The following is a 27,459-nucleotide window of genomic DNA, read 5'->3' on the forward strand; positions in this document are numbered from 1 at the left end:
ACTAAGAAACCTTGCTTAACCTTGCTGGTGGCTGCAGCCCATGAGGCAAAAGTGAAGGTAAAATGACAGCCTAATACAATGACACCCCTTATGATCAAAAGATACTAAGTCACCAATAAGTGGACCTTCACCCCACTCTATCACTAACCCCTCTCCTTGAGGAGCTCTGCCACCTGCACGCCAAAGGGCAAGGCTCAGCTTCGATAATAGGGATTTACTGCATGATTTTGGCCCAGAATTATGAAGGAACTGTTAAATTGTGAGACAAGAGTTGTGTCTGCAGAGACGAGAAAAATAAAATTACAAATAGAGGCAGAGTTGTTGAGACAAGGACTATTAATAGCACAAGTGTTTGAGGAAAATGTAAATGTGAAACTTGTACAATCCTAAAAAAAGAATAAACTCAGTAATCTTCAGTGGGTTGACAGTGTCACCCACACCAACAGATCCAGTGAATCACAGGTTATTAAAACTGAAGTAGCAGTGCTGGTACCCCTTCCATTCTTGATACTTGGCCAGCAGACTTCAGATTTTTTTATCATGAGGCAGGGACTATGCTAATGCCCAACCCAGCGGCTTGTTAGAAGCCTGTTCCTTTTTGCTAGCCAGTGATAACTTTGTAAAGATTAGGAATTTTTTTATACAAAGCAAATGATGCCCAAGGTGACCCACAGGACAACAGAGAGAGGCCGGACACTTCCAATAAGCAAACGCCAGATTTTTTGAACACTACTGACATTTAACTGCTGTCCTCAGGATTAGGACTATATACTGCTTTTAAGAGAACAGGATCTTGAAACTGGTGACCTGTCCTTGCCTGGCAACCTACCATGATTACCTGTGTACAAAAAGCAGATATAAGTGAAAGCTTAAACTCTGCACAAGGTGTCAAAAAATTATTACCTCTAGGAGCCCAGGTCAACACCATGGCAATCTCCTCATTGCCCGCGCACTCTGGGCACCATGGAGATCTGCCGGGAATACCTGAGAGGACAGGCCCCTTCACAGGACTTCCTGGAGATCCCTCCGGGGCCACCACTCTGCCCCGCCTTTGAAGGGATTCAGGCGTTCCAAGGCTGAGAGCCACCCCGTGGGTGTAAGGTGTGGGGCTCTCCTCAGCGATCCCGCCAGAGGGGCCGCAGGTGCACTTGAGCAGGGCCTCCTTCATCTCCTCAACTGCCTCCTTGTAACCCACAGCGCCGCAGACCCCCGATCCCGGCTTGGGATGTCGCCTGGTCCCGCCCCGGCCCACACGTCAGCGGCAGCCGGGAGTCCGGGTCCTGGGGCAGATTTATAAGCCACAGCTAGCGGCCCGGCCAGGCCGACGGCGGGCTGAGGGGAGGAGGAGGGAGTGGAGCGTTACGACAGTCGCCTTTGCGGCAGTGGGCTGCTTTCCGGTGCCCGGCGTCGCTTGACGGCAGAAGGAGCAGAGAGGGAGGAGGGAGGACAACAAAGGGAAGGGGTGTGAGGGGCCGCGGTGGCATGTGAGGGGCGGTGGCGCTGAGGTCGGCTCAGGTGAGGTGAGACGCGGCGGGCGGGGGCAAAGCAGAGTCAAGTCAGGCCCGCCGGCTCCCGGTAGCCCGGGGCTGTCTCCGCTGTCCTGTGGCAGCTGGAAGGCCCGAAGGAACGTTGCGGTCGGGCAGGGACGGGGCCCGCTCCCCGCGGGCATAGTTGCACGGCAGTCTCAGCCCGACGCCTCCCCGCGGCGGGAGCGGCCGTTTGCCCGGCAGCGCTGTAGGGTGCCTACGCTGTTTGTCTGGGCTTGCGGGGAGGGGGGGGGAGGGGGGTCAGGCCTTTCTGCCGCCCCTAGGGCTGTGGGCCAGGCCGAGCTGGGAGCACCCGCGGAGCTGCGGGCCGCAGAGGGTGAAGCGCGGGCGTAGTAGTTAACTTTGTTTGTTTTAGTTACTGTTTTAATTCCTGAAGGAAACGGTGCTACTAGACATTTTAAAAAGTAGCATGCCCTCGAAGTGTGGAACTTTAATTATATTTTATACAGCATGATTTTGGGGTACCTGAGGCTCACGTGAATAAACATTTCTACTTAAAACAAAAATAACTTGTGGTTAAAAGTAATGCTGGGGCAAATGTAATGCTATGGAATGTATTCCATGCTTATTACACTTTGAGAGCAAAAAACCTGAAGGAGTGTAGTCTGAGTGCAGTATATAGTTGTTGAGTAAGAAGACTTTATTGCACATTCTGTTTTTTCCAGACACAGTGTGGCGGGGCCTTAAGTTCTTTATGGTTCTGTAAAGCTAAAGTGATGTGGTCTGCTGGGAGGCAACTGTAGAATTACTAAAATTATTTACAGTCATTTTTGCTAATGTAAAGCTGCATTTAAATACCAAGTATGCTGTGCTTAGTGCATTTTGAATGTAGTTGCAAAAACGGTGACTATGCAGTTTAATTCTTCCACTTTCACCTGTTTTGTATTTGCTGATGAGCTGTTCTTGAAAACTTACCTCATGATTTCTTTTTCTAGGGCAGTACACTGAAAGTTTCAGGGAATTATTTAATGTCAGCAGCAATGCTACAGTGTTTTCCACAAACTATCTCACCTGTGCTGCAGGTCATGAGGAATATTTCTCTACTAAATAGGAATAGTCAGCTCCATGTCCCATATGCATAATTAAATCTAACATGAATAATGCAGGTTCAGTGATCCAGTAGTAGTGGAATTCATTTCATTAGACCAATATGGTTTATGTGTCTTACCTTAAAAATTACTTAAAACAAGCATTTTTTTTTTCCTCTCTTTAGCAGGTGGGAAGAATGAAAGGAAAGAGGGACGAAAGAATGTTGAACTTTTTTGTTTGGTTGTATGATGGAAGGAAACAGGACAGAGAACCTCAGCAATAGATCATTTGGATGGCTTCAGCAACAAGAGAATGATGCTAAACCATGGCTGTGGAAACTCTCTAATTGCTTTTCTGTTGCTGAAAAATCTTTGCCTTGCAGTGCGAAAACGGTAATTTGCTGCTTTACTACAAGCATAGTTGATGTCCTTATACAGAGTGGTGTAACTGTAACTAACTATCCTGTTGTGGGGAGGGGAGAAAGCAATTACCAAGGTAAGTGCAAAATCTGCCTGGGAATTTAGGGACCTCAGTTGTGTCCACAGCTTTCATCGCTCTTGGTGAAAGCAGGTGAGTTGCTCTGCTTGAAAGCTCTACAGCTTTGTTTGGAATAATACATCTGAGTGCCTAAAATGTGTGTATGGCAGCTTCTTGAAAGCTCTGTGAGGTTATTGTGGAAGAGAAGAATAGAAAAGTAGTCCTCATGCTTCCAGATTTTTGTCAGTTTAGTTTGCAATCAGATGAATTATTATTGTAGAGTAGTGAACAAAAATTGTGCATACTGTTCTTCATGAATGTCTAATTTTTCCTTGCTTCAGTTTCTTTAAATGTTTCAGTTCTGTAAATGTATATGATTCTGTACATCTAAGATGCAAAGTGCTACAGAATAGTACAACAGAGACTTACTTGAGCAAGCAAACTCTAGCTGTTAAGCAGCATTCATGCATGTTCATTCTGACTTTCAGTAAAAGACATGGGAGAAAAAGATAAGCATGTATCCTGTGGTGTTGCTGTTCTCATGCATCAGGGGTTAGGAAGGGAGCTGCCATATTCTGGAATTTAACAGATAAACCAGTTCCAGGCAAATTTTTGGCAGAGTGTATCTTCAATTCCTAAGACAAGGCATCAAGTAGAGAGGAATGCTTTAGAACTTAAGTAATCGATTATTCAGTACTGTATAGTAGAAGTGCATTAAATTCAATTTGGAAAGTAAAACTTGTTCCAAAGTGCTGGCCTCAAGCTCTGGAGCGTTAAGTTGTATGAGGGTTAGCTATTCTGACTTGACTCTTCTGGTGTTTCTCATAATCTTGCTTAGTTTTTGCTGCTGTCACTTAAAGCCTGAGCTTCTGTCTTTATGCCTGTACATACTGATAATGTCTTAGAGTAGGTAAATGGTAATGTCTTAGTGTTTGCCCTTAAAAGAAATCTCCTTTTTTGCTCTTCAGCTGCAGAGTATCTCTCAGCCTTAGCCTAACAGTTTTCTGTTTGTCATACTCTGTTTTGCAGCCCCATTGCCATGTGTTTTGTACCTTTTCAATTTTGTTGTGTCCAAAATCCACCCATACAAATGTACCTTAGGCTGGCACATATAACTGGCATGTTTGTTTTAATATATTACATGTTTAGACAGTGAAGTAATAGTAATCATAAAGATAACACTTCTCAATTTATGTTACTGTTGAAACTGTAAGTCTAAAAATATGCTTGCTTATGCTACAAAGCTGTTGGTTTATTTATGTATCTAAATTTAACTGAACTTTCACTTTCCAGAAAGATTACATGGAGAACAAGAAAGTTGCTGCAGAATTGAAGGATACTTCATCTCTTCATAATGCTGGCTCTAAACTGTTTCCAGCAGTACCACTTCCTGATGTTCATCCTCTTCAACAGCAAATACAGGTTTCACCTGGCCCGAAAGTAAGCTGCTGTGCTCATGGCTCTGACTCTTCCTGTACTCCACAAATGCATTGTGGTGGTGGTGGTGGTGGTAATTTGGTTCACCCTGGCACAATATTAGACTCCAAAAGCACTGGGACGATTACTTGTCAAGTGGGGTCAGGATTTGCTTATCAGTCTGCATCTTCACTGAAGAACCCTTCAGCTAGAAGCAATTTGTCAGGCATTGCGAGTGAGTTCCCAGGCATGTGCGTAGAAAACAGTGTATCTTCCTGTCAACATCTGCCCTGTTGTGGAAAACTCCATTTCCAGTCCTGTCATGGTAACGTGCACAAGCTGCATCAGTTCCCAGCCCTTCAGAGCTGCACATCTTCTGGCTATTTCCCTTGTTCTGAATTCACAAGTGGGGCTCCAGGTCACTTGGATGAGCATATTGCACAGCCGGAGCTAACATCACACGTGTGCGCCAACCCTTTGCACCTAAACATGGCACCTTCCCTTTGTTTAAAGGGCTCTCACTACTGCAGTGACTGCTTGAGCAAGGTTTGTACACATCACGTTTCTCCTTCGTTAAGCATGGTATATGGCAAATGTTGAAGTAATGTTACTTGAGCAAAGCACCAGCTTCCATGGGTTGCATCTTGCATCCCCCTAGCTGGTGGTGCCCAGTCCAGCTGTACCAGGTATCCTTTTTGGAGACTCTTTTCTGAGGTAGTTCAGTTTGCTAAGACGACTAAAGAGGCCATCCCAATGGTTAGCTTACAGGGGACTTGGAATGTACTCAAACAGAATTTTTACAGGATTTGAAAGACCACTGTCTCTGACAGCTGCAATTAAAACATTCCATAGTAATGACTCTGAGAAAAGACTAATGACAGTTAACATGTACTCTCAGCCAGCTGATCACTAAAGGCCTGTTTGTAAGTCAAGTGAGCTGTCTGATGCTGTGAGGATATTCTTGTGTTGGTGTGAAAGGTCCTCGTTCAGTCTTCCCAAATTTGTAATTTACATTTCAGTATATTTCTTAGAACTAATTTAAGACTCTCCTTGAAGTTTGTTAGGAATTTCAAGTGAAATAATACACTTCACAAGTTTTTACTTTAATATTCCAAATTTGAGTTAACTATGTAGAAATGGAATGTTTTCAATAAATGGTGAACAGTATGTTTGGATTTATGACCACTACTTGGTTTTGGTTTGGTTTTTTTGACAGGGAGACTCTTCAGCCTTGTACTCTTGAGCTGATTTCACATGCTTGGTTGAGGGATTTTTTTTTTTAGTATTTATTTTAGAATATTTATTAGCCTTTAGTAAAGGTGTCATGTCTTGATGTGCAGTTTGGTAGGATGTTTCCTTATGTTTGTAAATTCAGAGCCAAGTCTGCTGAGAGGCTCTAGGGTAGAAGCTTACTTCATGCAGTGGTAGGCTGTTAATTGGCTTCATAGGATACATAGGAGCTTACACGTGTTGCCGAGGGTAGCCAGTGTTTCTAGCACAGAGTGGTATGTGTTAATGTTGTGCACTAAATGAATATGCATTTTGAAAAATTGTTCCAACAGCCAACCAGAAACAGCCTAGTTGATGCTACTAAAATCTGGCCAAATATTCCTCCTCCGAGTGCACAGACTGCATCTGTTCCTATCCCAATATGTAATGGCTGTGGAACCAAAGGAACAGGAAATGAGAAGAGTTTGCTGCTGGCAAGCAGTCTTGGCAAATCACCACAGAAATATGGTAAACCACATTTGTTTGAAACTTGGGACTTAGTAGATGTCTCTATAAATACTCTTGCACATGACTGTTCTCTGCAAACCTCTATAAAGTCATAGAGGACTAAACAGTAAATACCATTGTGTTTCTGCTTTGTAGAATCATAACAAGGATTTATGTTTTGACTACCTAGTTAGCTTCCTGTATTCATAGCATCATAGGATGTTGGGGGTTGGAAGGGACCTTTGAAGATTGAGTTCAAGCCCTCTGCCAGAGCAGGAATGTTGATTCTAGGACAGGTTGCACAGGAACACATCCAGATGGGTCTTGAAAGTATCCAGAGGAGAAGACTCCACAACCTCTCTGGGCAGCCTGTACCAGTGCTCTGTGACCCTCACAGTGAAGAAGCTCCTCCTCATGTTGAGGTGGAACCTCTTATGCTGTAGTTTATAGCCATTACCCCTTGTCCTATCACAGGGTGCAACGGAGAAGGGCCTGTCCCCTCCCTATTGACACTCAGCCCTCAGATATTTATAAACGTTTATTAAATCCCCTCTCAGTCTTCTCCAGACTAAAAAGCCCCAGGGCTCTCAGGCTCTCCTCCTAAGGCACGTTGTTTGCATAGAGTTGTTTACTATTTCTTTGCTTGGTTTTGCTCTGTGAGGATTCAGTATAATTTTTTGTTTCTTTTCCAGTTGTTTTGTGGGGATGAAATGGGTGCATAATGTTAATTCAAAATTAAATAGGTACTTGGGAGTGCTGAAATACCAGAAACTTCATTTGCATTTCTTAGGCTGTAATAGCAGAAATTCTTAACCTCAGTCTCCTGAACTGTGGGGTACCTTTCTTTTTGTTCCATGCTGCCTTAGCTTTCTGTAGTCGCTGTCAATACATTGGTGATCTCCACTTCTGTTGGTGCTTTATCTAATGCACACTGTAAATTTGAACAGCTTTCATGTTTCACTTTTGCTACTGGTGTATAGCACCTGCTGTGTTTAGTGTAGCACAACTTCAATTTTCATGGTGCTTGCCACTCGAATATTTGATAACTTCTGTTAATGGATGACTTGGTGGCTTGAATTTAAAACCTAAGCTGAACTTGTCTTGCCTTTTTATCCTAACTTAAGCAATTAAACTCCTGTTTAAGACTCTCTTTAGATTCCTTAAGAACATAAAGTTGAACTTGTGTTCCTGGGCATGTTGTTGTCTGAAAGCTAACTGCAAAGTTCACAGTATGTTAAGTCTAACATTTGCTGTATTTGGAGATTAAAATAAGCTGTGTTAAACCTGTACAGGGTCTCCAGAAGTTGCAATAACAGGCCAAGTTCTGGAAAACCTGCCCCCCATTGGAGTCTTCTGGGATATTGAAAACTGTTCAGTTCCCACTGGCCGTTCAGCTATAGCAGTTGTGCAGAGGATTCGTGAGAAGTTTTTTAAAGGTCACAGAGAGGCAGAATTCATCTGTGTGTGTGACATTAGCAAAGAAAATAAAGAAGTTATTCAGGAGCTGAACAACTGCCAGGTATCTAAACAGCATCCCCTTGATGTTCTTGCTTGAGAACTCCTGTCCTCTGTGCTCTAATGGTGATTGCTGCTCTCTGAACATTTGCAGTAGCTTCTGTGGTTTATAATGGGTGGAGTCTTTAGTGCTGCACTTTCCTGATGTGATACTTCTGAAGACTGAAACTGCATTTCACTGTGTGTAGATTACTGGTCTAGCTTTAGTTTATTCAGAGTGTACGTGGCATTTCTAGTGTTATCTTGCAAACCTTTGGCAAAGCCATTAGCCTATGGTCCTGTAAACATAACTTTTGTACTGTTGTTAGTGAATACTGTGCTAGTATGCTCTTGATGAGGATGCTTGTCAATTGGTTGTATCCTTTGGGGCACCTTTAATACTGTGTAGTTTTTCCATCAGTACCTTTTTGTTTCTTGGTATTTCAAAACTTTGTACATGTGTCTTAGAAGTGCCCTTCCCACCCTCTAAATTGCAGATACTGTAAAAAGTTGACAGTTTATCTGCTTTTGTGTGGTAAAATTAATTGATAGTGTAAATACTTCCTATGTTTGTCACCCTTCTATTTCAAGTGAAGGCTTATGGAATATTTTTAAGGTATGTAAATTGTTCTTTAGCACCATAACAGAAGTTATCCCTAAGACAGCTGGGGCTGAAGTTTATTGCTAATTAGAACAGGTTGAGATCCATATACATTTCATGCAAGTCTGCATTCATTTATCTAAATGAAAGGTGCATGTGAAAGCTTGTATTTGTTAGTTAAAAAAAGACATTTAAGCAGGCATGGTTCATTCAAGCTTTTTCTTTAGAGCATATCTACATATTTTCTCCATAGGTGACTGTTGCACACATCAATGCTACAGCAAAGAATGCTGCTGATGACAAACTCAGGCAGAGCCTTAGGAGATTTGCTGATACACACACTGCACCTGCCACCGTGGTTCTTGTGTCAAGTAAGTGCTCTTGGTCCTCATCTGCAGTGCAGAATTTGGTTCCTCTCATCAGTAGTGCTTGTGTGTGAGACGCTATTCTGCTTTCCAAGGGTTGTGTTGAGAACTAGCTTTAACTGAATTGCTCAAGAATTAATAACGTCAGTGGCAGCAAGGGGAAAGTAGGGTCCATAGGATGAGAACTTGGCTCTGTTTAAGCAGTGCTGGAATTTTGTCTTGTTGACTGGCAGTAGATAAATAAATACAGTCTGAAGTTAGCTTCAGCAGGAAGCTAATGAAGGCTCACAGAGTCTCCTATGTGGTAATCTTTCAGAATGCTTTGAACAAAATGCATTTGATTTGGTTTTTCACTTGTGTAGCGTACACAGTGAAATCTGCAAGCTGTATGTTGCCTGGGATTTCTCCCTAAAGCTAAGCAAGAGCTTGCTATGGATGTATACAGTACCAGTGGAGTGTTTTGCTGACACATTGCTGGAAGCTGTTATTAGAAGGAAGCCCTTGTTGGAGATTGACTGCTAACTGCCAGTTTAAATTGTCTTTTGAGAAGCCTTGTAGCTGTTGGTGCCGTTTCATTGGAAACTTCCAGTGATTAATAGAACTTGTCTAGTGGGATCTGGGGTTTTGTTAGTTGAGTCTATTTTGGGGTTGTTTTGGGGTTTTTGTTTGTTGTTTTTGGTTGGGTTTTTTTATCTTTTTCACATGTTTTCTTGGTTTGTTTTGGTTTTTTGCTTTTCCTCTCCAGCGGATGTTAACTTTGCCCTGGAACTCAGTGACCTGAGACATAGACATGGCTTTCAGATCATTTTGGTGCATAAAAACCAAGCTTCAGAAGCACTCTTACATCATGCTCATGAGCTTATTTGTTTTGAAGAATTTATTTCAGACTTGCCACCAAGGTTACCGCTGAAAGTGCCGGTAAGGTTTTTAACACCACATACTTTAAGATGTCAACTTCCTTTTTTTCCCTCTTCTAATTTATAGGGAGAGCAGGCTGAAATGTTTTTTGTGGTGAGACATGATGTCGTCTATGTATTTCATAATCATCTGTTACATTTACTACCATGTAAATGTGTGCTTTCTGCTTTAAGACTGAATTAAATAGGAGGATGTAATTAACTAAAAACTTAACATGGGAAGGTCACGTTGTTATCACTACATTTCTCAAATGATTCATTTTGCATCTTTTGTACTGGCAGAAGGTCAGGGGAAGAACTTAGTTGTGGATTAAAACAACTCTGCATTTTTAACTGTTTTGAGTGACGGTCTACTGTGGTGGTTGTAGGGTTCTTTTCAGTTTTGTCTTCCTGACAGTTCCCTCTGGATTTGTACTGTTGTCTTTGCACTCATGGCTTTTTTTTTTCTTTGAAATAACTTCCTGATCTGTGTATTGGATTGCAAGTGGTGATGCTTTCTCACCTGGAGAAGTGATCAGGTATTCATCAGGGACACAATAGTCTCTTCCAACTTGGTATTTGAGATAGCAGTTTGAGGATCTATTTTGGTATGAGAGTTTTCCAAACAAATTGAATGCTGGCAAAAAGAATGTTGGGGGAGGCGTGAGGGGAGAGCATGTTGCCAGAATCATTGTTAAAATGCTGGGTATGAACAAGAGGCTGTGCTGACATAGATTAAAATCTTACTCCCTTTAAACAGGCGTGCCATACTCTGCTGTATGTTTATAATCTGCCAACAAACAGAGACAGCAAAAGCATCAGTAACAGACTCAGGCGTTTGTCAGACAACTGTGGAGGGAAGGTGCTGAGCATCTCTGGCAGCAGTGCCATCCTCCGCTTCCTGAACCAGGAAAGCGCTGAGCGGGCTCAGAAGCGAATGGAGAATGAAGATGTTTTTGGTAACAGGATTGTAGTGTCTTTTACTCCCAAAAGCAAAGAGCTTAGTGAAACAAAAAACTCCAGCTTTGTGGGAACTGAAAAGGTGAAGTCTCCAAAAAAAGTTAACAAGAATACAAAGCTGTGCCTCCTCAACAAAGACTCAAGTGATCAGTCTTCTGGTACCAAAGGCTCTGCTGGGAGAGGACTTCCGGTCCATGGATCTGTCATCAGACCTACAAGTGTTAAAAGCTTACAGGTATTGTTGTCATACCTTCTTTAGTGCTTTTTCTCATGTTTTGAGGACTGCTTGTTACATCCTTAACTTGTCAGCCTGATTTAATGAGTAACAGTGTAATGTATAGTGACATTCCCAAATGAGCTGTGCTCATTTCCTTGGAAAGCAGACAAATTTGAGAGTTGTTTTTAACTTCTTGCTACCTCCATTTCCTCAGTTTGGGAATACTGTTGGTACTTACTGCTGCATCTCAAACCTTAGGCCAGCTTTGGCTTGTGTATTGGCATTGAGTATAATATCTAGAGTGATCCACTTTGCTAGTTCTAAGGAAAATTAGGGTAGATGTGAAGTGTAGCAAAAATATTTCAACAAATTGACAATTTCTATCCCAGCAGATGAAATGTTTCTGGTTTTGAAATGCCAGTGGAAATACTATTAAATGAAAATATATCAGTTATCTAGGCTTCCATCACAAGGAAAGCCTCTACCAAACAATGTCTAGTTCCTTCATGCTAAGCTTTCATTTATTTCATACAGGAGCTGTGCTGCCTTGAATCAAAGAGTGTCAGTAGAAGTACTGAAAATCAGCAAGAACATTTAAGAGAACAAATTCCTTCTCCTCAGAGCAACCCTACTGCAGCAGTGATTCCTGTGTCTCTGGCAACCAAAAAAACTGGAATAGGAGAATCATCCTGTAAAGCTATTCAGAAGTATGTTCAAAAATAGACAGCAAAAAGCTATTTTTTTTTATCTTTAAACCCTCCCCCCCCAAATAGCTAACTCTTTTCCATGTGGATTCTACAACATAATGTTTTCTGTTTCTCATATATTTTTAAGTAGAAAAGAGACCTCTGCTTCCAGAAGCATTACCAACTCCCCTGTAGATAAAAAAGATGAAGTGGTATTTCAGGTCAGCTATCCCTCTGCTTTCAGTAAGCTGACAGCCTCAAGACAACTCAGTCCTTTACTCATGTCTCAGAGCTGCTGGTCATCTCGGTAAGTGTCTTACGTGGGAGATAGCGAGACTTCACCGGTACATGCATTGATAATGACAGCTGCGTATGCACTTGTGTAGCCGAAGTACAATAATACAGCCAAACGAAAGTATGATGATGCTTCATAACAGCTCACAGAGTGAATATAAATAGAAGATGTAGCAAAGGCTTTTTTCAGAAGCTTACTGTGTAGCAATTGTTTCCTGCTAACTTCCATCTTTAAACGTTCTGAAAACTTCATAGGTCCTACAGACATCTTGCTCCTCTTGTTTGCGGTGCCATTGATGCTTCCAGTAATTTATCCAGGCCCATTAAATTCTCATAGACGTAAACCTCTGATCTTTGCCAATTACTGAAGTCACATGAATGAGTTTGACTTTTTTTTTTTTAATGTTAGTAAGGTAATAGAAGACTTGGTGTGACTTTGAAACATGATATGAAGGGCTTCCCCTTTCTCATAGGAAGTATTTGTCTCATTATGAATGTTGTGCTTCTGATAAAATTTGCCTGTGCAAAAGTACAAGGAAAATACCTTCTAAGTGCTGGATTTGTGCACTTGCCTTGTGTCTGCTTTCTGATTAACTTTGAGATCTGTATATTAGGGGCATGCAAGAGCTATATTAGCTCAAATTATTATTTTATTTTATTTTTTGCCAGGAGTATGTCTCCAAACCTCTCAAACAGATCATCTCCACTCACATTTAATGTGGTAAATCATACCAGTGGCACTGACTGTCCTGACCCTTTCGCGAATGGTGCAGACATTCAGGTCAGCAATCTGGATTACAGATTGTCCAGAAAAGAGTTGCAGCAAAACTTACAAGAAATTTTCTCAAGACATGGCAAGGTAAAGTCTAAAATCGCTGCAGTCCATGTTGTCTGAAGTACTTTGTGTGTTTATGGGTATCTTTGTGGTCTAGCTTCCAGTGGGTAGGAATGCTGAGCTATCCAAACGGGACATAGATGTTTTCAAAAAGAGGAGGTATTTTGGTTTTCCTTAGAGAACAGATCATCACTTCCCCTAGGTTCTTAATTTGCACATGGTCTTCATTAATCTGATATCCTGCAGCTTTTGTCTATTAAATTCCTAATATTAATGGCTCATTAGCCATGCAGGGAAGAGCCTTAGGCTTTAGCTGCCTAATATTTTAAAGCTGAATTTGTAATGTCAGTTTACACTGTGATTTTTAAGCTAAGTTTCTGTTTTGAATCAGAAGCCATCCAAAGCACGAAGTGTGATTCAATGAAACACAATTTTGCAAGTAGAGGTCACTTCTATAGTGGTCCTGTTCATCTGATCTGTAGATGACATTCTTCTGGCATAGTCTTCTACATGGAAAAGATGATGCTTGTGTTAAAGGAATATCAGCATCTTGCCTTGGTCAAGGCTCATTGCAGTTCATTCTTGCTTGTTCTGTTGGCCATGGTTCATCATACTCAATTCCCTTTTGGTCTCCTTGGCCTAAGCAAGACTAGCACTGCTGTTGGCATTGGGCTAATATTTTGTAATAACTGTATAAGGTGTTCTCTTCCTTTCAGGTAAAAAATGTAGAGCTCAGTCCTCATACAGACTACCAGTTGAAGGCTACAGTTCAGATGGAAAATCTGCAAGAAGCAATCAGTGCTGTCAACAGTCTTCACAGATACAAAATTGGCAGTAAAAGGATCCAAGTCTCATTAGCAACAGGGGCTGCCAGTAAATCCCTCTCTCTGCTTAGGTAATAAGCACTTTGGCGGGGTCTGATTTGTTGTAGTATGTATGTAGTAGCTGAGAGTTAAGATACTGAGCAAAGGAATGTCAGGAAAATAAAGTAACATCTGTCTTAGGACTTGATGAACATGTTAAATAGAGCTAGGCTGCTCTTCACTTTAACGTTTTTATGCTGTTTTATTATATTATTAAGTTGCATCTGAAGAGACTGATTCTGTTTGTCTAGTAGATTCACCACTATCTTATAATACTGGTGTCTTTGATATATTTAGTTTGTGCAGCAGAGTTAAGATTACACTTTATTTCTCATTTCCTCTAGGAAAGTGCATATGAATTTTCTTTAAGGATAGGACATGCAGTTTAAATGGGTTTGGTGTTTCTGTTCTCTATACAGAAGTAGTGCTGGTACTAGTGACAGTACAAGTATCTTTTTCCTTACTGAAAGCATTAGGGAAAAAGTTGTCTTCATTTTTTTTCCACAGAAAGCTCCAGTGAAAATAGTGCTAGGGGTGTAGAGTATCCTACAATTATGTAGTGTTTGCTGTTGTGTACTTCACAACTTCATTTCCTTCTTTCCTTTTATGCCTCTTCAAAGGTCTTAGTGTGAATGAACAGGCTGGTAACTTCGTCTTGCATTTTAGAGGTGTTCAAAATCTTACCACTACCTTTGAAAGATGCAACTCCTTCAGAGACATTGCCTGAGGAGTTAGCAGAAATGTTGATGTTTGCACTCCTGATATAAGGAGTTTCTGTAGTGCTTGGGTGAAAGGGAATGCAATTTGTGCTGCTAAACTTGCAGTTCACAAACTGCATCTGTAGATACCTCGCCAATTTTGGCTAGAGACTAATACCAACAGATAAACTTTGTGCTAATGTTACAAACGTTCTTTTATAGCTCAGAAACTATGTCCATTCTGCAAGATGCACCTGCTTGTTGTCTGCCTGTGTTCAAATTCACAGAAATCTATGAAAAAAAGTGAGTTCTGAATTGTTTTCCTCTCTAATTTCTGAAAGAAGCCTCATCTTTCGTTTACAGGCTATTAGAGTAATGGAATGGGTATTAGGTAGTAGGTTGGACTGGATGATCTCTGGGGTCTTTTCCAACCTGGTTGATTCTACGATTCTCTTGAGTTCTGGGGGTTTGGGTTTTGTGCTAGGTGTTGCAGTATCTGTCAGAGGCAATTTTCTTAATCCAGAGGCTTTTCATAGAGGGCTGTCATTTCAGTGTGTTATTTCATTGATCTCTGTTGGGATGAACAGGTTGGTTTCTTTGTGTAGGACAGATTCTACCATATTCCAGTTTCTTAAACACAAAAAGCAAGTTATTGCATTTTGATGATGTTTATAATGTGTATTTATGTCTTTTCTTGTAGATTTGGGCGTAAGTTAACTGTCTCAGACCTGTATAAGCTAACAGACACTGTGGCAATCCGTGACCAAGGAAATGGGCGGCTCGTGTGCCTTTTGCCCAGCAGCCAAGCCCGGCAGAGTCCCTTGGGATCTTCCCAGTCACATGATGGTTCATCAGCAAACTGCAGTCCTATAGTATTTGAAGAGTTGGAATATCATGAGCCTGTTTGTAAGCAGCATTGCCTGAATAAAGACTTTATGTAAGCTGTGTATAAAATACTATAAAATCTTACAGTATTTGAACAGCATTTAAGACTGGCTGGTATAGTATAGTGGAGGTGTGTGGTGATAGTGTGTTCTAGGCACTGCCTATATGCTTAGAAGAATGCCAGGCAGAGCACGAGATGGTACAGTGCACTTTCTAGGCAGGTCTCATAGCTTGGTCTCTTTGGGTAAGATATGGGTATTCTAGCACAGCTGCTGAGATTGAATACTTCTTAAGCAGAAGCCAAAAGCCTTCCTTTGGTTATGTAGGAAGGTTATACCTCCTAGAGATCTCTTTCAGCCTGAGTCTTATGACATCATTATAGCTGGAGCAGATCGTTGCTCTTTGTCCTCCAGCTATGTCTACTAAGTGATTCATACTGAGCAGATTGCCTGAAGCCTTGTATTAAGCTGTTTTGTTTGATTCAATAGCAGCCAGGTTGTGCTACTAGACTTATTAGGTGTTCACTGTTAACTGCCTAGTATGTGTTGCTGAAACTTAATTTGAAAATTTTAAGCTAATGATTAAAAAGTCGTCTTACTATTGCTTGTCTTCTTGAAACTTGCTGTAGGAGTATTAATTTTTGTGAAGAAAAGATGAGAGGTGCTTGTGACTGTACAAAGCAGTAATGTCAGCTTGTAGTAGTGCATTGTGTGCATCTGCTATGTTTGCTGTGGGTATGTGAGCTCAGGCATGCTGTGTTGAAGCTGTTTGTAGAGGGTGCATATAAACTTCAACCTCTTGTTTTCACAGTGAGCATGAGTTTGACCCAGATTCCTACAGAATTCCTTTTGTGATTTTGTCTCTGAAGACGTTTGCTCCCCAAGTTCACAGTCTTCTACAGACTCATGAGGGTACTGTGCCTTTATTAAGGTAAAGTATTTTAGTGTAGGCTTTCAGTGTAAGGGCTGATAGGTTAGAGATTTAAAACTTAATTGATGTCTGGTTAATGGTCTGAAAATACCTGTTCAAGAAAAGCTGTGATTCTTAGGTAAGGCAGTAGGGCAGGTACTTCTATAACAAGTAAGTGCCTATCCTTTTTAATTCTTGTTGAGGGAAAAAACCCAAAATGCTGGTTTAAAGTATGTGTTTTATGAAGGCTTCTGTAATGTGTTGGTAAGCTGTGGAAGCCTCTTCCTCAGGAAGTGTCTCCAACGAATGCTATTTTTAGGGTAATTGTTATAGTGGTATCTTAGTGCCTAATGCAAGCTTCTTAATATTTTTTTTTTCCTCTTCTGAAGTTTTCCTGATTGTTATATGTCAGAGTTCAGTGATCTTGAAATGGTGCCAGAAGGCCAGGGTGGTGTTCCTTTAGAACATTTGATTACCTGTGTTCCCGGAGTTAACATTGCCACTGCCCAAAATGGTATTAAAGTCATTAAATGGATACATAACAAGCCACCACCTCCTACTACAGGTAAATGTTTCTATTCCTTTATTCTGAACTAACCTTTGGCCTATAAAATTTAGTATAAACATCTTGTATACTACTTAAACTCTTTATTAAGAGAAATTTGTAGCTTGAATGTTGTGTGTGGTTTTTCTGTCATGTACTGTGGCCTAGGTCATGAATACACTGCAGTGTTTAGAGGAAAAATACTGGTGAAAGGTTCAGTAATACGATTTTCTTCTTTGTAGATCCTTGGCTTCTGCGTTCTAAGAGCCCTGTAGGTAATCCGCAACTTATTCAGTTCAGTAGAGAAGTGATAGATCTACTTAAAAACCAGCCATCCTGTGTCATACCTGTCAGTAAATTCATCCCAACTTACCATCACCACTTTGCAAAGCAATGCCGTGTGTCTGACTATGGGTATACTAAGCTAATGGAGCTGCTGGAAGCAGTGCCTCATGTGCTGCAGGTGAGTTACACGGCACCATTCCTCTTGGGATTGTCATCAACTGTCTGAGCTCCTGCTTGGGGTTGTACGACAGAGGCTATGCAGTTACCTCATCCACCTTTAAAGAGATGCTTAAGTGCACCTTGAAGCGTAATTGTCTCTTTTGAGGTGTTTCTGGGTTAATTTTATTGTCCTCAACCTTAAAACCAAATCCCTGGTAAGGTTACTTAATGTAAATTTCTGGAATAAAGCTTGAAGCTACGCTTAGCCTCTGCTGCTTGGGTAAAAGGTTTTGGCAGTGCTGTTGGTCGTATGAACACAGTGGATGCTGGCTGTAACTTAGGCTGTGGTTTGTAGTCTGTGATTCAAAGGATTGCCTTGTTACACAAAAGAAACACAGTAGCCACATTAACTTTACCGCTCAATGCAGCAGTTGTTATTTGAAAAAGACCAATACATACCTGCAGCAGCACTGACAGAGGAAGAATTTCCTAGTTTGATGACAAATGACTTAGTACAGGAAGTGTTTCTAGCTTCACAGGGCTGCCTTTCTAAGCACTGTCTTGTAGATCCTTCAGTTCTAGCCTATCCATGCAAGGAGTGACTTCTCAGTGTCTTGTAAGAGAATGTAATGATGCTGGCTGCAAGTGCTCAAATGCCATTTTCTTTCAGATTCTGGGCATGGGTTCCAAACGTTTGTTAACTCTAACGCACAGAGCTCAAGTGAAGCGCTTCACGCAAGACTTACTGAAGCTGCTCAAATCACAGGCCAGTAAGCAAGTCATTGTGAGAGAATTCTTACAGGCCTATCACTGGTAAGTTATCTGTAATGAAACAAGAACAGCTGTACCGGGCATACCTTTCAGTGGTGACTTCAAAACCTACTGCAAGAGAAGTCAGTGTTTAACTGTAGCGCAAAAACTGGCAACTACATTGCATCTCTGTGATGTGGAAGTTCAAAGTTCTAATGAAAACAAATTGAAATCTCTTGACAGATTTCACTGCTTCTTCAGTGCTAGGTTCAGTTAACTTTATTGGAGTTACTTGTACTTCATTAGTTTTCTTTGAAGCCATGACTGCACGTTTGGATTAAGCAAGCAGGTCATGGCAGATTAACATAAATGATTAAGCCAGAATGTAGTGTTGGGCTCTCTTTAGAGGGGAAATAGGGACTGATTGCCAGTAGGTATCCATACTACTTGAACTGGATCTGTAATTATTGAGCAAATACAGACTGGAAGTGCAGCCATATGGCTATATAACAGAAATTATTCAAGAAAGTGTAATTAAAACCTGAGCTTGAAAATACTGGTTTGTGTTGTCACCACAACTTGTTTGAGGCATCCACTGGTACGCAGAGCTTTCTTCCAGCACCAGGTGAAGCATATCTTAGTTTTCTGGTTAGAATGGATAGGCCATTTGAATTACAAATACATTTCCCCTTTGTTTCGAGTGCCAGTATTATTACCAATGTGAAAATTATAGGGTATTTGAAGGATTTAAGGCTTATTCTCTCAGAATTTACACTTCTTTTTTTTTGCATGCATTAATACTTGTACAATTTTCTAAAATGTGTAGGTGTTTCTCAAAGGACTGGGATATTACTGAGTATGGAGTGTGTGAACTGGCTGATATAATATCAGAAATTCCTGATACAACCATCTGTTTGTCACAGCAAGATAATGAAATGGTGATCTGTATTCCCAAAAGAGGTATGCTCCTTGTACTTCCATTATTGCCAAAGAAATGGGGAATTTGGACTATTTTAAAACTCTAATTGTGTTTCTACCCTCATTACTAAGTTGTGAACTTAAAGCAAATAAAGGATTTATCGTTCTAGGAATACTAAAACTTGAACAGACATGAAAGCAGTTGTCAAAATGCATGCAGAAGTGCATGAAATTAGAGTAGGTTATTTCCATGCAGCAAAACCACCAATGCATTTGGCTATTTAATGTCTTCTAAAGTGCTGGTCACCTGGTATTTTATACTTCAAATGTGAGCTTCTTGAAGGGCTTCAGTAGTAGGAGAAAATAGTGACTTGGTGCTCGTGTGTTATTGAGATGAACGTCAATCACTGCATTTTCTTACTGTTTTGCTAAGTAGTTCTTGCTTTGTTTTTGAATTTCAGAACGGACACAAGAAGAAATTGAAAGAACCAAACAATTTTCAAAGGAGGTAGTGGACTTACTGCGTCATCAACCCCACTTCAGAATGCCCTTCAACAAATTTATTCCATCTTACCACCACCACTTTGGTCGTCAGTGCAAACTTGCTTACTATGGTTTTACAAAACTACTTGAACTCTTTGAAGCCATACCAGATGTCTTACTTGTAAGTTTTTCTTAAACCCATAGACATCCTAAAGCATTTTTTTCTGAGATCTGTACAACTGTTTCAGCAAGGGTTGTGGTTCTTAACTTCACAGGTGTGCAGTTTATAGCACATAATGCTAGCCCTATTTAAGAGTGTCTTTGATACAGCTATTTGGGTAAAATGGTCCATGGTTTTTAGCATGGTCAGGTTAAGTTTATTAACAAAGTGAAGTTTTCTGAATTGGATTACACTTACAAAATTAAGTACAGCACAGTTAGTGCTAATCCTGGAACGGCTTAGATGGGAAGGGATCTTAGAGATCAGCTACTCCAACCTCCCTGCCATGAGCAGGGATGCTTCTCACCTAGACTCAGCTGCTCAAGGCCTCATCCAGCCTGGCCCTGAACATCCCCAGGGAGGAGGCATCCACAGCCTCCCTGGGCAGCCTATTCCAGAGTCTCACTGTCCTCGTACTGAAGAGCTTCTTCATAAGATCCTGTCTAAACCTGCTTTCCCTTCTGCTTGAAAACATTCCCTTTGTCCTGTTAAACACCCTTATGAAAAGTCCCTTTGCAGCCTTCCTGCAGGATCCCTTCAGGTACTAGAAGGCACCTCTAAGGTCTCCCTGGAGTCTTCTCCAGGTCACACAACACACCCCCCCCCCCCCCCCCCCCAAGCTAACCTCATGGCAGAGGTGCTCCAGCTCTTGGGTCATCTTTGTTGTCTCTGGACTTGCTCCAACAGCTCTATGCCCTTTTTATGATGGGGACACCAGAACTAGATGTAATATTGGAGGTGGGGGTCTCACAAGGGTAGAGTTAAGGAGAAGAATCACCTCTCATTTTTTCTGAAACTTGCTGTTAAAAAGGTAATAACTAATTGCCTATTTTGTGGTATTTCAGCAATTACATAGCTTTTCTTGCTGTATAGATAATCTTTCGAGGTATCTGAGCCGGGCTACATAGCAAGTCATTGCCTACAGCACTGAAATTTAATTGTAATTTGCCCTCTTTTTTCACCCAGACTGGACAAATCACTTTAACAGAGTTTAATTTCTGTTTTGTAGGTATTGGAATGTGGGGAGGAGAAAATTCTCACACTCACAGAGGTGGAGCAAATCAAAGCAGTTGCTGCCCAGTTTGTTAAGCTGCTACGATCTCAGAAAGACAACTGCCTTCTAATGAGTGATTTACTGCCAGAGTACAGTAAAACCTTTGGATACACTCTGCGTCTGCAGGACTATGATGTTAGCTCAGTGCCAGCTCTAATGCAAAAGCTTTGCCATGTTGTGAAGGTGAGCTTTTAGCTCTAGAAATTGTGATGTTATGCTAAGGAATTTCCTGGCTCAAATTACAAGTATCCTAATATTTCCAGAAACAGTATTTTGTTAAGTTGGGGAGGGAAGTCCAAAGGGATTTTAGGTGCACCTTCTGTACTCCTATGATGATCTCTGTTCTTTTGTGACACTTCAGCTTTTCTGGGAAGACTTGAGCTTATTTTGCAAATAATAAGTAAGAGATTGTATTCTATTATTTACTTTAACAATTCAGATTGGTTTTCCCCACTTCTAACTGTATAAACCCAACAATTTCCTGATAAGCATAGTAGTTGTCAGTCTTCTATTGTTTTATCCTAATTCTTTTTATCTATGGATTGAGGCTTTGACCCAATGTAAATACAGAGATGATCTTACATGTTAATGGAAAAGAGAGGTTATATGGATGTGGGCATACTGGTTTAGCTGCTCCAAGCTGGAGCTTAGCTAGGCCCAGCTCTCTTGGAACAATAAAATCTACCCAGCTTTTGTGTATTTTTACATGTAATAAATTTCTTTTGTGTGCTTTTGGCTAGAGGAGTATCAGATGCTGGTATTGAATATCAGATACAGATGTGCTCAAACCCCTGCTCCACAACTTATGTATATATTAATGTCTTCTGTCTCTAACTTATTCCCAATTCATTTTTCTAGGTGGTTGACACAGAGTCTGGCAAGCAAATTCAGCTGATAAATAGAAAATCTCTGCGGACTCTGACTGCCCAATTGTTAGTCTTGTTGATGTCATGGGATGAAGCATCTCTTCTCTCTGTTGAGCAACTTAAACAGCATTATGAAACAATCCATGGTACTCCACTTAATCCATGTGAATATGGGTTTATGACCTTAACTGATCTACTGAAGAGCCTACCTTACTTAGTTGAGGTATGTAAGCTCTTTTTCCTTTCTGATGTGTTTCATCCTTTGAAAAGGCATTGTGACTGGAGGATCTGGAAATACTCAAATTCTTTCTCTTTTCTAACAGGTTTTTACTAATGGTGCAGCAGAGGAATATGTGAAACTTACAAATCTGTATATGTTTGCAAAGAATGTGAGGTCCTTGCTTCACACTTACCATTACCAGCAGATTTTTCTTCATGAGTTCCTCATAGCATACAGCAAGCACACAGGAGAAGTGCTGCAACCCAAATCATATGGATGCAATAATTTAGAGGAGCTCTTGGGAGCAATTCCACAGGTGTGAAAAATTGTTTTGCACAACTGCAGGGATTCCAAAGAGTGACACAGCTGCAGAGTAGTTAGTGTGTGAACTACTGTAATGATTGCCTTTGCCAAGGAGCCTTACATCAGTTTGGTTTTAGTGGCTGCTGGGAAATCCAGACTGTAATAAGGAGTCTTTGTGGGTTTGTTTCTTTGGTGCAATGTGTTTGGGGTCTTTTAACCTGTTTTAGTAAAATTCAGCTTAAGAGGTGAGGCTGTACACTTCCCTGGCTCCTATATCAAATTAAGATTGACTTATGTCTTGAATGAATGAACCAACTGTACTGAAGCTTCACTTTGATACGGGGAGATCATTTGCTTTAGGAGTGAAGAGTTGTGGGACCTTGTCAGAAGTGCCCCATAATGCAATTTTGCTGTGGCATTGTGTCATCCATAGGTCTTAAATGCTCTAGGATGATTTTGTGACTCCAGTTTATGGCTATAAACCTTCCTTTAAGTAAAATAATCTTTCTGGAGAGTAACAAAATGGAGCTTTTCCAGTCCATGTTTCAACATATTTTTGTGAATGTATAGTTAATAAACTTTCTGGACGTAGAGTTTTCTGGTTTTGCATTAACTGTTTGGAGACAAAGCTTTTACTTGGGTAGTGTAGTACAATACAAATTGGCAACACGATTCAATTGACATTCATGGTGTCAGTACAAGGCTAGATTGAAGGCAGTGAGTAAGCTGCTTTAGACTTTGAGTTTGGTATGGGCTGATGTTTAATTCTGCTTTTTTAATTTTCCTCTGTAGGTGGTCTGGATTAAAGGACATGGCCATAAGAGAATTGTGGTACTAAAGAGTGATATGAAAAGTGAGTCAAATCAGTTTTAAGCATCATCTTAATTTCTGTCTTTTTTTAAGGACTTGAGTAGACAACCCAAATGAACTTGCCTTTTTGTAGCTCGTTTTAGCTCACCTAGTCTTCCTCCTGCTGATCATGTGGATGATCATGGAAATCAACTTGCTGACAATAATGGACGTAATACGGAGACCCCAGGATCCACTTCATCGCTGGAACTAAGTCTAGGAACACCTAGCAATGGTAATGCCAAGCTGATTTATGTAAGAAATTGACTCTGTTTCCCTGAAGATAATAATCAGAGCAGCAGAGGGAAAGCTGTGTGAGTTAGTCTGAGCTCCTGCAGAAATGCTGTACAGCTTAAGAACCGTTGAACTTCTTCCACAGGATACAGTTAAGCATGTCGCCTCTTGACAAGGGTATCTGTTCTCAGCTGTCTTCACATGTAATGCTACTATGAAAAGATGGTCACTGGCAGGTTTTGCTAGGAGTGTCTCCTGTAGTTGTGTTCCTTGTCTGTGTCTTCCTGTTGGTTGATTGTTAGTTTTGCTTTGTCTGTGGTGTTACTTCTTTTCAGACAGTCCTGTTGGTATAAACCTGTCTCCAGATAAAAATAACTGAGAAATGATGACTCTTTTGTATCTTGCTGTTGTCTCCAGTTATTTACTACTTTGCAGGCTGGAGAACTTGTGGAATGGTTCTTGAGTCATTTCTGAAGTTCAGGCTTATCCCCTTTACTAGGGGCAAGTCACTTTGTTTTGGAACTTTCAGCTTAATTTTTGCATGTGAATGTGTGAGATGATCCATAAATAGTTGATCGGTGTCTGCAGGGGACTATGCCTGTAGGACTTTAGTACACAAGCTAAGGAAACAAATTTGGCAAATAGCAGATTTTACTGTAGGTGTATAATTTACTCAGGCAAGCAATAGATTTAGCATACTATTGCTTTATCTGCTACCTTGTAGTTAGATGCTCTTGACCCAGCAACATAACTATTGAATTAATCTGAAATTAGTTAGCATTAATTAAATTACCTCAGTATTAGTATTTCAAATATGGCATAATCAAATCCTCAGAATTATCTATCCAGAGTCTTTATATTTACTAGCTTTAAAACAGTGACCCCTTCACAGCATACAGATCCTTTGAAAGATGTTCACTTGTTTTTGTAGTTCCTAGTCAAACTGAGCAAGAACTTCTTTGCCTCACAAATACATCTCCTGTTGACCTCTTGTGTGAGCCAGTTCCTTCCTGCCTACCATCCCCACAACTGAGACCTGATCCAGTGGTTCTGGAGTCTGCAGACCTCATTCAGTTTGAGGAACACCCTGCACCCCTCTCCGGTAGGAGTTTGCCTGCGGCGCAGTGCTGGGGGGAGGCTGGGGGCCGGCGCGGTGCATCGCTGTGGGCTGACCATTTAGAAACCAAAGCATCTGACCAATGGTGATTGCCTGAAGGTCCATTTGAAGGCAGGTGTATGTCTGTATCGTGTGATAGCCTGGGGTGGAAGTGGAGGTGACTTCCTTACTGCACTGTGGAGTGAGTTGCATAGGGACCATATCCACCACAGAAGCAGCATTTTGCCAGCCTGCAGCAGCTCTTTTGCTACCGTGATAGTTACAGTGCTGTTCTGAGCATTGAGAAACTTGAGAGTTAAACCTTTCAATCAGTACATGATGCAGGCAGAGCCAGAAGCAAACATGCCATCAGCTTGTAGAGGTGAAACTGACACATTCTCTGCCTTCAAATCAGGCTGACAAATTCTTTTTTAGATATTTTATTGCCTGTTACCACAGAACTATTCTTGATATTTTTATCATCCCCCCACCCCACCCCAAGAACAGAGCATCAATAACTGAGTTGCCTTTTTTTCCCTAGAAATAATGATTTTAACAGAAGAGGAGAAGGAAAGAGTTGTTACCACACCTCAAGAGAAAATGACCTCTGGTACTGTGGTATCTAACACCACAGAGAATGCTTCAGTGCCTCCCTGTCAGTCTTCTGAAACCCCACTAAACAAGGAAGCAATGGACAGCCCAGCCAAAAAGCAACACAAAACCAAGGTGAAATTGGCAGCAAACTTTTCACTTGCACCCTTAACCAAGCTTTAACTCTACTTTTAGTGTGAAAGACAAGTTCCTATGGACTCTGCACTAAGTAACCTGTTTGCTAGCCCTTATGTATTTTAATGAAAGGCCTAGAGGAATTAATTTGTATTTACTGTATCCTGTGAAGATTTTGTTCCTTTTACACTGAACACAGCTGTTAGCAGAGCAGATATTTTCTATTATTTTGAAGAAGAAATTTTGGCATTTGTTAAATTATTCTTAAATTTTACAGTTTTTTCATAAGTGTGTTCAGTAAAAGCAAACTACAAATTCAACTAAAATGGAACAGGTTTTATTTTCTTTAAGCCTCATTGGTGGTGTAATCATACCTGTAGCATATTGTATTCTGTAGGCTGTTGCTTACTGGTATTGTTTCAGACAGTATTAATAAAATGCATGATCTGTCTTTCCAAAGCCTGTGGAGAAATTTAAACTTGCTGACATGAAATGCCAAGACTAAGGGAGTTAACTGTACTCCAGAGGAGAAACTTGTTCTGTGACCTTTCAGATGGCTTGTAACTGCATTGGCAATTCTTTGGTCTAAAGATGTCTGTAGAAGGTTATGTGGATTTTTGGTAGAAGCTGTTTTAAATGTAGCTTTCAGTTCCATTTAGGAGCTTTCCAGGACATTGATGCTGTAAGCTTCCCTTTTCTACTTAGTTCCAGTCTGGCACAGATGTCGTTAAGGAAAAGATTGTCTTGGTGTTGTGAGTTGAAGATACAGACACACACATTTATTTTTTTTTTTGTGTCTAAAAATGAAGTGAGGAAGATTCTGATATTTCTGAAATATGCATTTAATGCATAAATCACAGATAATGGAACTGGTCTTACTAAAATGTGTTGTGCTGGAAGGTATCGATGCTATTTCCACCTGTAAGGAAAGTTCTAGCTACATGTGGAAATGCTAAGGTTTTTCTGCTTAACCTTGTTTTCCTCTTTTTAAGCCTGTTCAGTAAATGGGAAGTTTATTCTTTGATGTGCTGTCTTTTTAGCTGTCTGTTTTTATTCTGAAACTTAACTCCTAGTGTTGGAAGCTTTTTTTTCAATTTGTGGTGTTTTGTGTTGGCTTCTGAAAGGGCCAGCTTTGGAAGAGAGGTTAGATCAGTGGATGACCTTAACTCTAGTTAGCAGAATTGTGCAGTGTATGAGACTTCATACCCATTCTGGGTAACTATGGCATTTACAATGGGTTGTATTTGCCAGGCAGCAAATAAATTGCTTGTAGTATTGAAAGAACCTACACTAGAGGTTTTCCACTGGCCAACTGATGTGGTATTTTTTAAGTTGACTTGTATTGTGATATATAAAAGATGGAACATGAGCTCTGATTTCTCAGCCAGCAACAGGAGATGCTACTGAATGGCTATAGGCAGAGTTTTACTAGTCAGATTTTTGTCATAAAATCTTTTCATTTCAGGCAAGCTTTACCAGTAGTGAACTTTATAGCCATTGTGAATGCAGAGAAACACTTGGATGTTTTTCTGAGCATTGTGGCACAGTGTTTTGAGTCCTTAGTAAACCTCTACAGACATACTACTATAGAAGGCAAAACTTAGAAGTAATCTTTCTTGGAATGCTTGTGGTGAGTTAAATGCAAGGACATCTGCGTTCACCTTGTTTGGTAAAGTTAACAGTGATCAGTCCAGATCTTTTTCAGATGAGCCTGCACTGGAGAAAAGACCAACCTGAAATTACACTTTGAGATGCAGCTACAAGTCATCTGGAGTACTAAAAGCCAGGTCTTTGCTTTTGGAGGAGGAATATGGTGTTTATCTAACCGAGTGTGGCGAACACACCATTCATGGAGGTCAGCAGACCTTGTCTGGATTCATGTGTGATTCTGATGAAATTGCTGTTTGAAAGAAGTTGTGTTCATAGTGTAACAAAGCAGCTGATGGAATTGCAATCTATTTTTTTATCCAAAGGGTTAAATGAATGATGTGACTTGCAAATTTAAAAGTGTTACAACCATGAAATTCTTTAAATGTGCTACTGCAGATTCATGTCTGTTTCAAAAAAAAAAAGAGAAAATGTCACTGAAGCCCTCAGTTTATGCACTTTTGGGTTTGGTTTTTTTTTTTTTCCTTGGAATGGGAAGGAGAAGAAAAAAAAATTCTCTTCTTAGCAGTCTACTTTGGACACTTTTTCTTTTGTGGCTCAAGTGCTGTTTTGTGTGTTGGGACCAAACAGTTGTGTCAATAAAATTTTCAAGCAAGCATCACTCTTGTCTTTATTTGAAGACCTGTTGAAAACCTGTCCTTGCTGAGTTTAATCCAGACAGAGCAAAGAGAGAATCTGGGGTGTATTGAGCAGGCTGGGATTTGCAGTGTTTCCTTTTCCTCTTTTGGAGAAAGTGTTCCTGAATTTTGCACTTTGGCTGTTGGCAGATGTGCTCAGCCTCTCTTAGGGCTTTTCATACGTGTGGTGGTTTGGCCCTGGCTGAGGACCAGATGCTCCCCCAGACCACTCTATCACTCCCCTTAGATGGACAGGGGAGAGGGAAAATAAAACAAAAGACCTGAGTCAGGATAGAAGCAATTTAGTAAGATGAAGAGCAAAGCAAGCTGTTATTTGTTGTCCCATCAGCAGGTGGTGCTGGGTCATTCCTAGGAAGCAGGGCTCCAACATGTGCAGCAGTTGCTCTGTAGGACAGATGCCATCAGTGAATGTCTGCACACTTCCTTCTTTCACTTAGCTTTTCTGTCTGAGCTGATGTCGTGGCGTGGAATACCCCTTTGGTCAGTTTGGGTCAGCTGGGCCTGTCCCTTCCCAAGATTTTTGCCATCCTTCAGCCTACTGTTGTGGGGGGAGGAAAT

At 40.8% G+C, this 27,459-nt stretch overlaps 1 protein-coding gene across 2 annotated transcripts; it reads left to right on the top strand.

Annotated features, from left to right (window-relative positions):
- Window positions 1–2,764: 2,764 nt before the first annotated feature.
- MARF1 (meiosis regulator and mRNA stability factor 1) lies at window positions 2,765–26,674 on the top strand. Of its 2 annotated transcripts, none has more exons than XM_054180439.1 (26): window positions 2,765–2,968; window positions 4,347–5,015; window positions 6,032–6,206; window positions 7,478–7,704; window positions 8,534–8,651; window positions 9,391–9,563; window positions 10,302–10,736; window positions 11,253–11,425; window positions 11,553–11,711; window positions 12,368–12,557; window positions 13,250–13,428; window positions 14,317–14,397; window positions 14,795–15,031; window positions 15,790–15,909; window positions 16,278–16,453; window positions 16,675–16,895; window positions 17,547–17,689; window positions 18,453–18,586; window positions 19,006–19,208; window positions 20,257–20,484; window positions 21,160–21,390; window positions 21,491–21,703; window positions 22,483–22,543; window positions 22,634–22,774; window positions 23,705–23,875; window positions 24,411–26,674. In XM_054180439.1, the coding sequence occupies exons 1-26, from the start codon at window positions 2,822–2,824 to the stop codon at window positions 24,641–24,643; spliced, it is 5,238 nt and encodes a 1,745-aa protein (XP_054036414.1). In that variant the 5' UTR covers window positions 2,765–2,821; the 3' UTR covers window positions 24,644–26,674. The 2 variants fall into 2 exon arrangements, with proteins under 2 accessions (XP_054036414.1, XP_009897314.2); XM_009899012.2 differs by having other exon boundaries at window positions 11,556–11,711.
- The last annotated feature ends 785 nt before the right edge of the window (window positions 26,675–27,459 follow it).

This window comes from Dryobates pubescens, chromosome 4 (assembly GCF_014839835.1).
Source record: "Dryobates pubescens isolate bDryPub1 chromosome 4, bDryPub1.pri, whole genome shotgun sequence".
Lineage (NCBI taxonomy): Eukaryota > Metazoa > Chordata > Aves > Piciformes > Picidae > Dryobates > Dryobates pubescens.

Excerpts from the sequence above, each read along its gene's own strand:
- MARF1 (XM_054180439.1), top strand. The coding sequence starts at position 2,822 with ATGATGGAAGGAAACAGGACAGAGAACCTCAGCAATAGATCATTTGGA. Across the intron at positions 2,969-4,346 it reads TGCCTTGCAGTGCGAAAACG|AAAGATTACATGGAGAACAA; the intron begins GTAATTTGCTGC and ends TTCACTTTCCAG. Across the intron at positions 12,558-13,249 it reads TTTTCTCAAGACATGGCAAG|GTAAAAAATGTAGAGCTCAG; the intron begins GTAAAGTCTAAA and ends TCTTCCTTTCAG.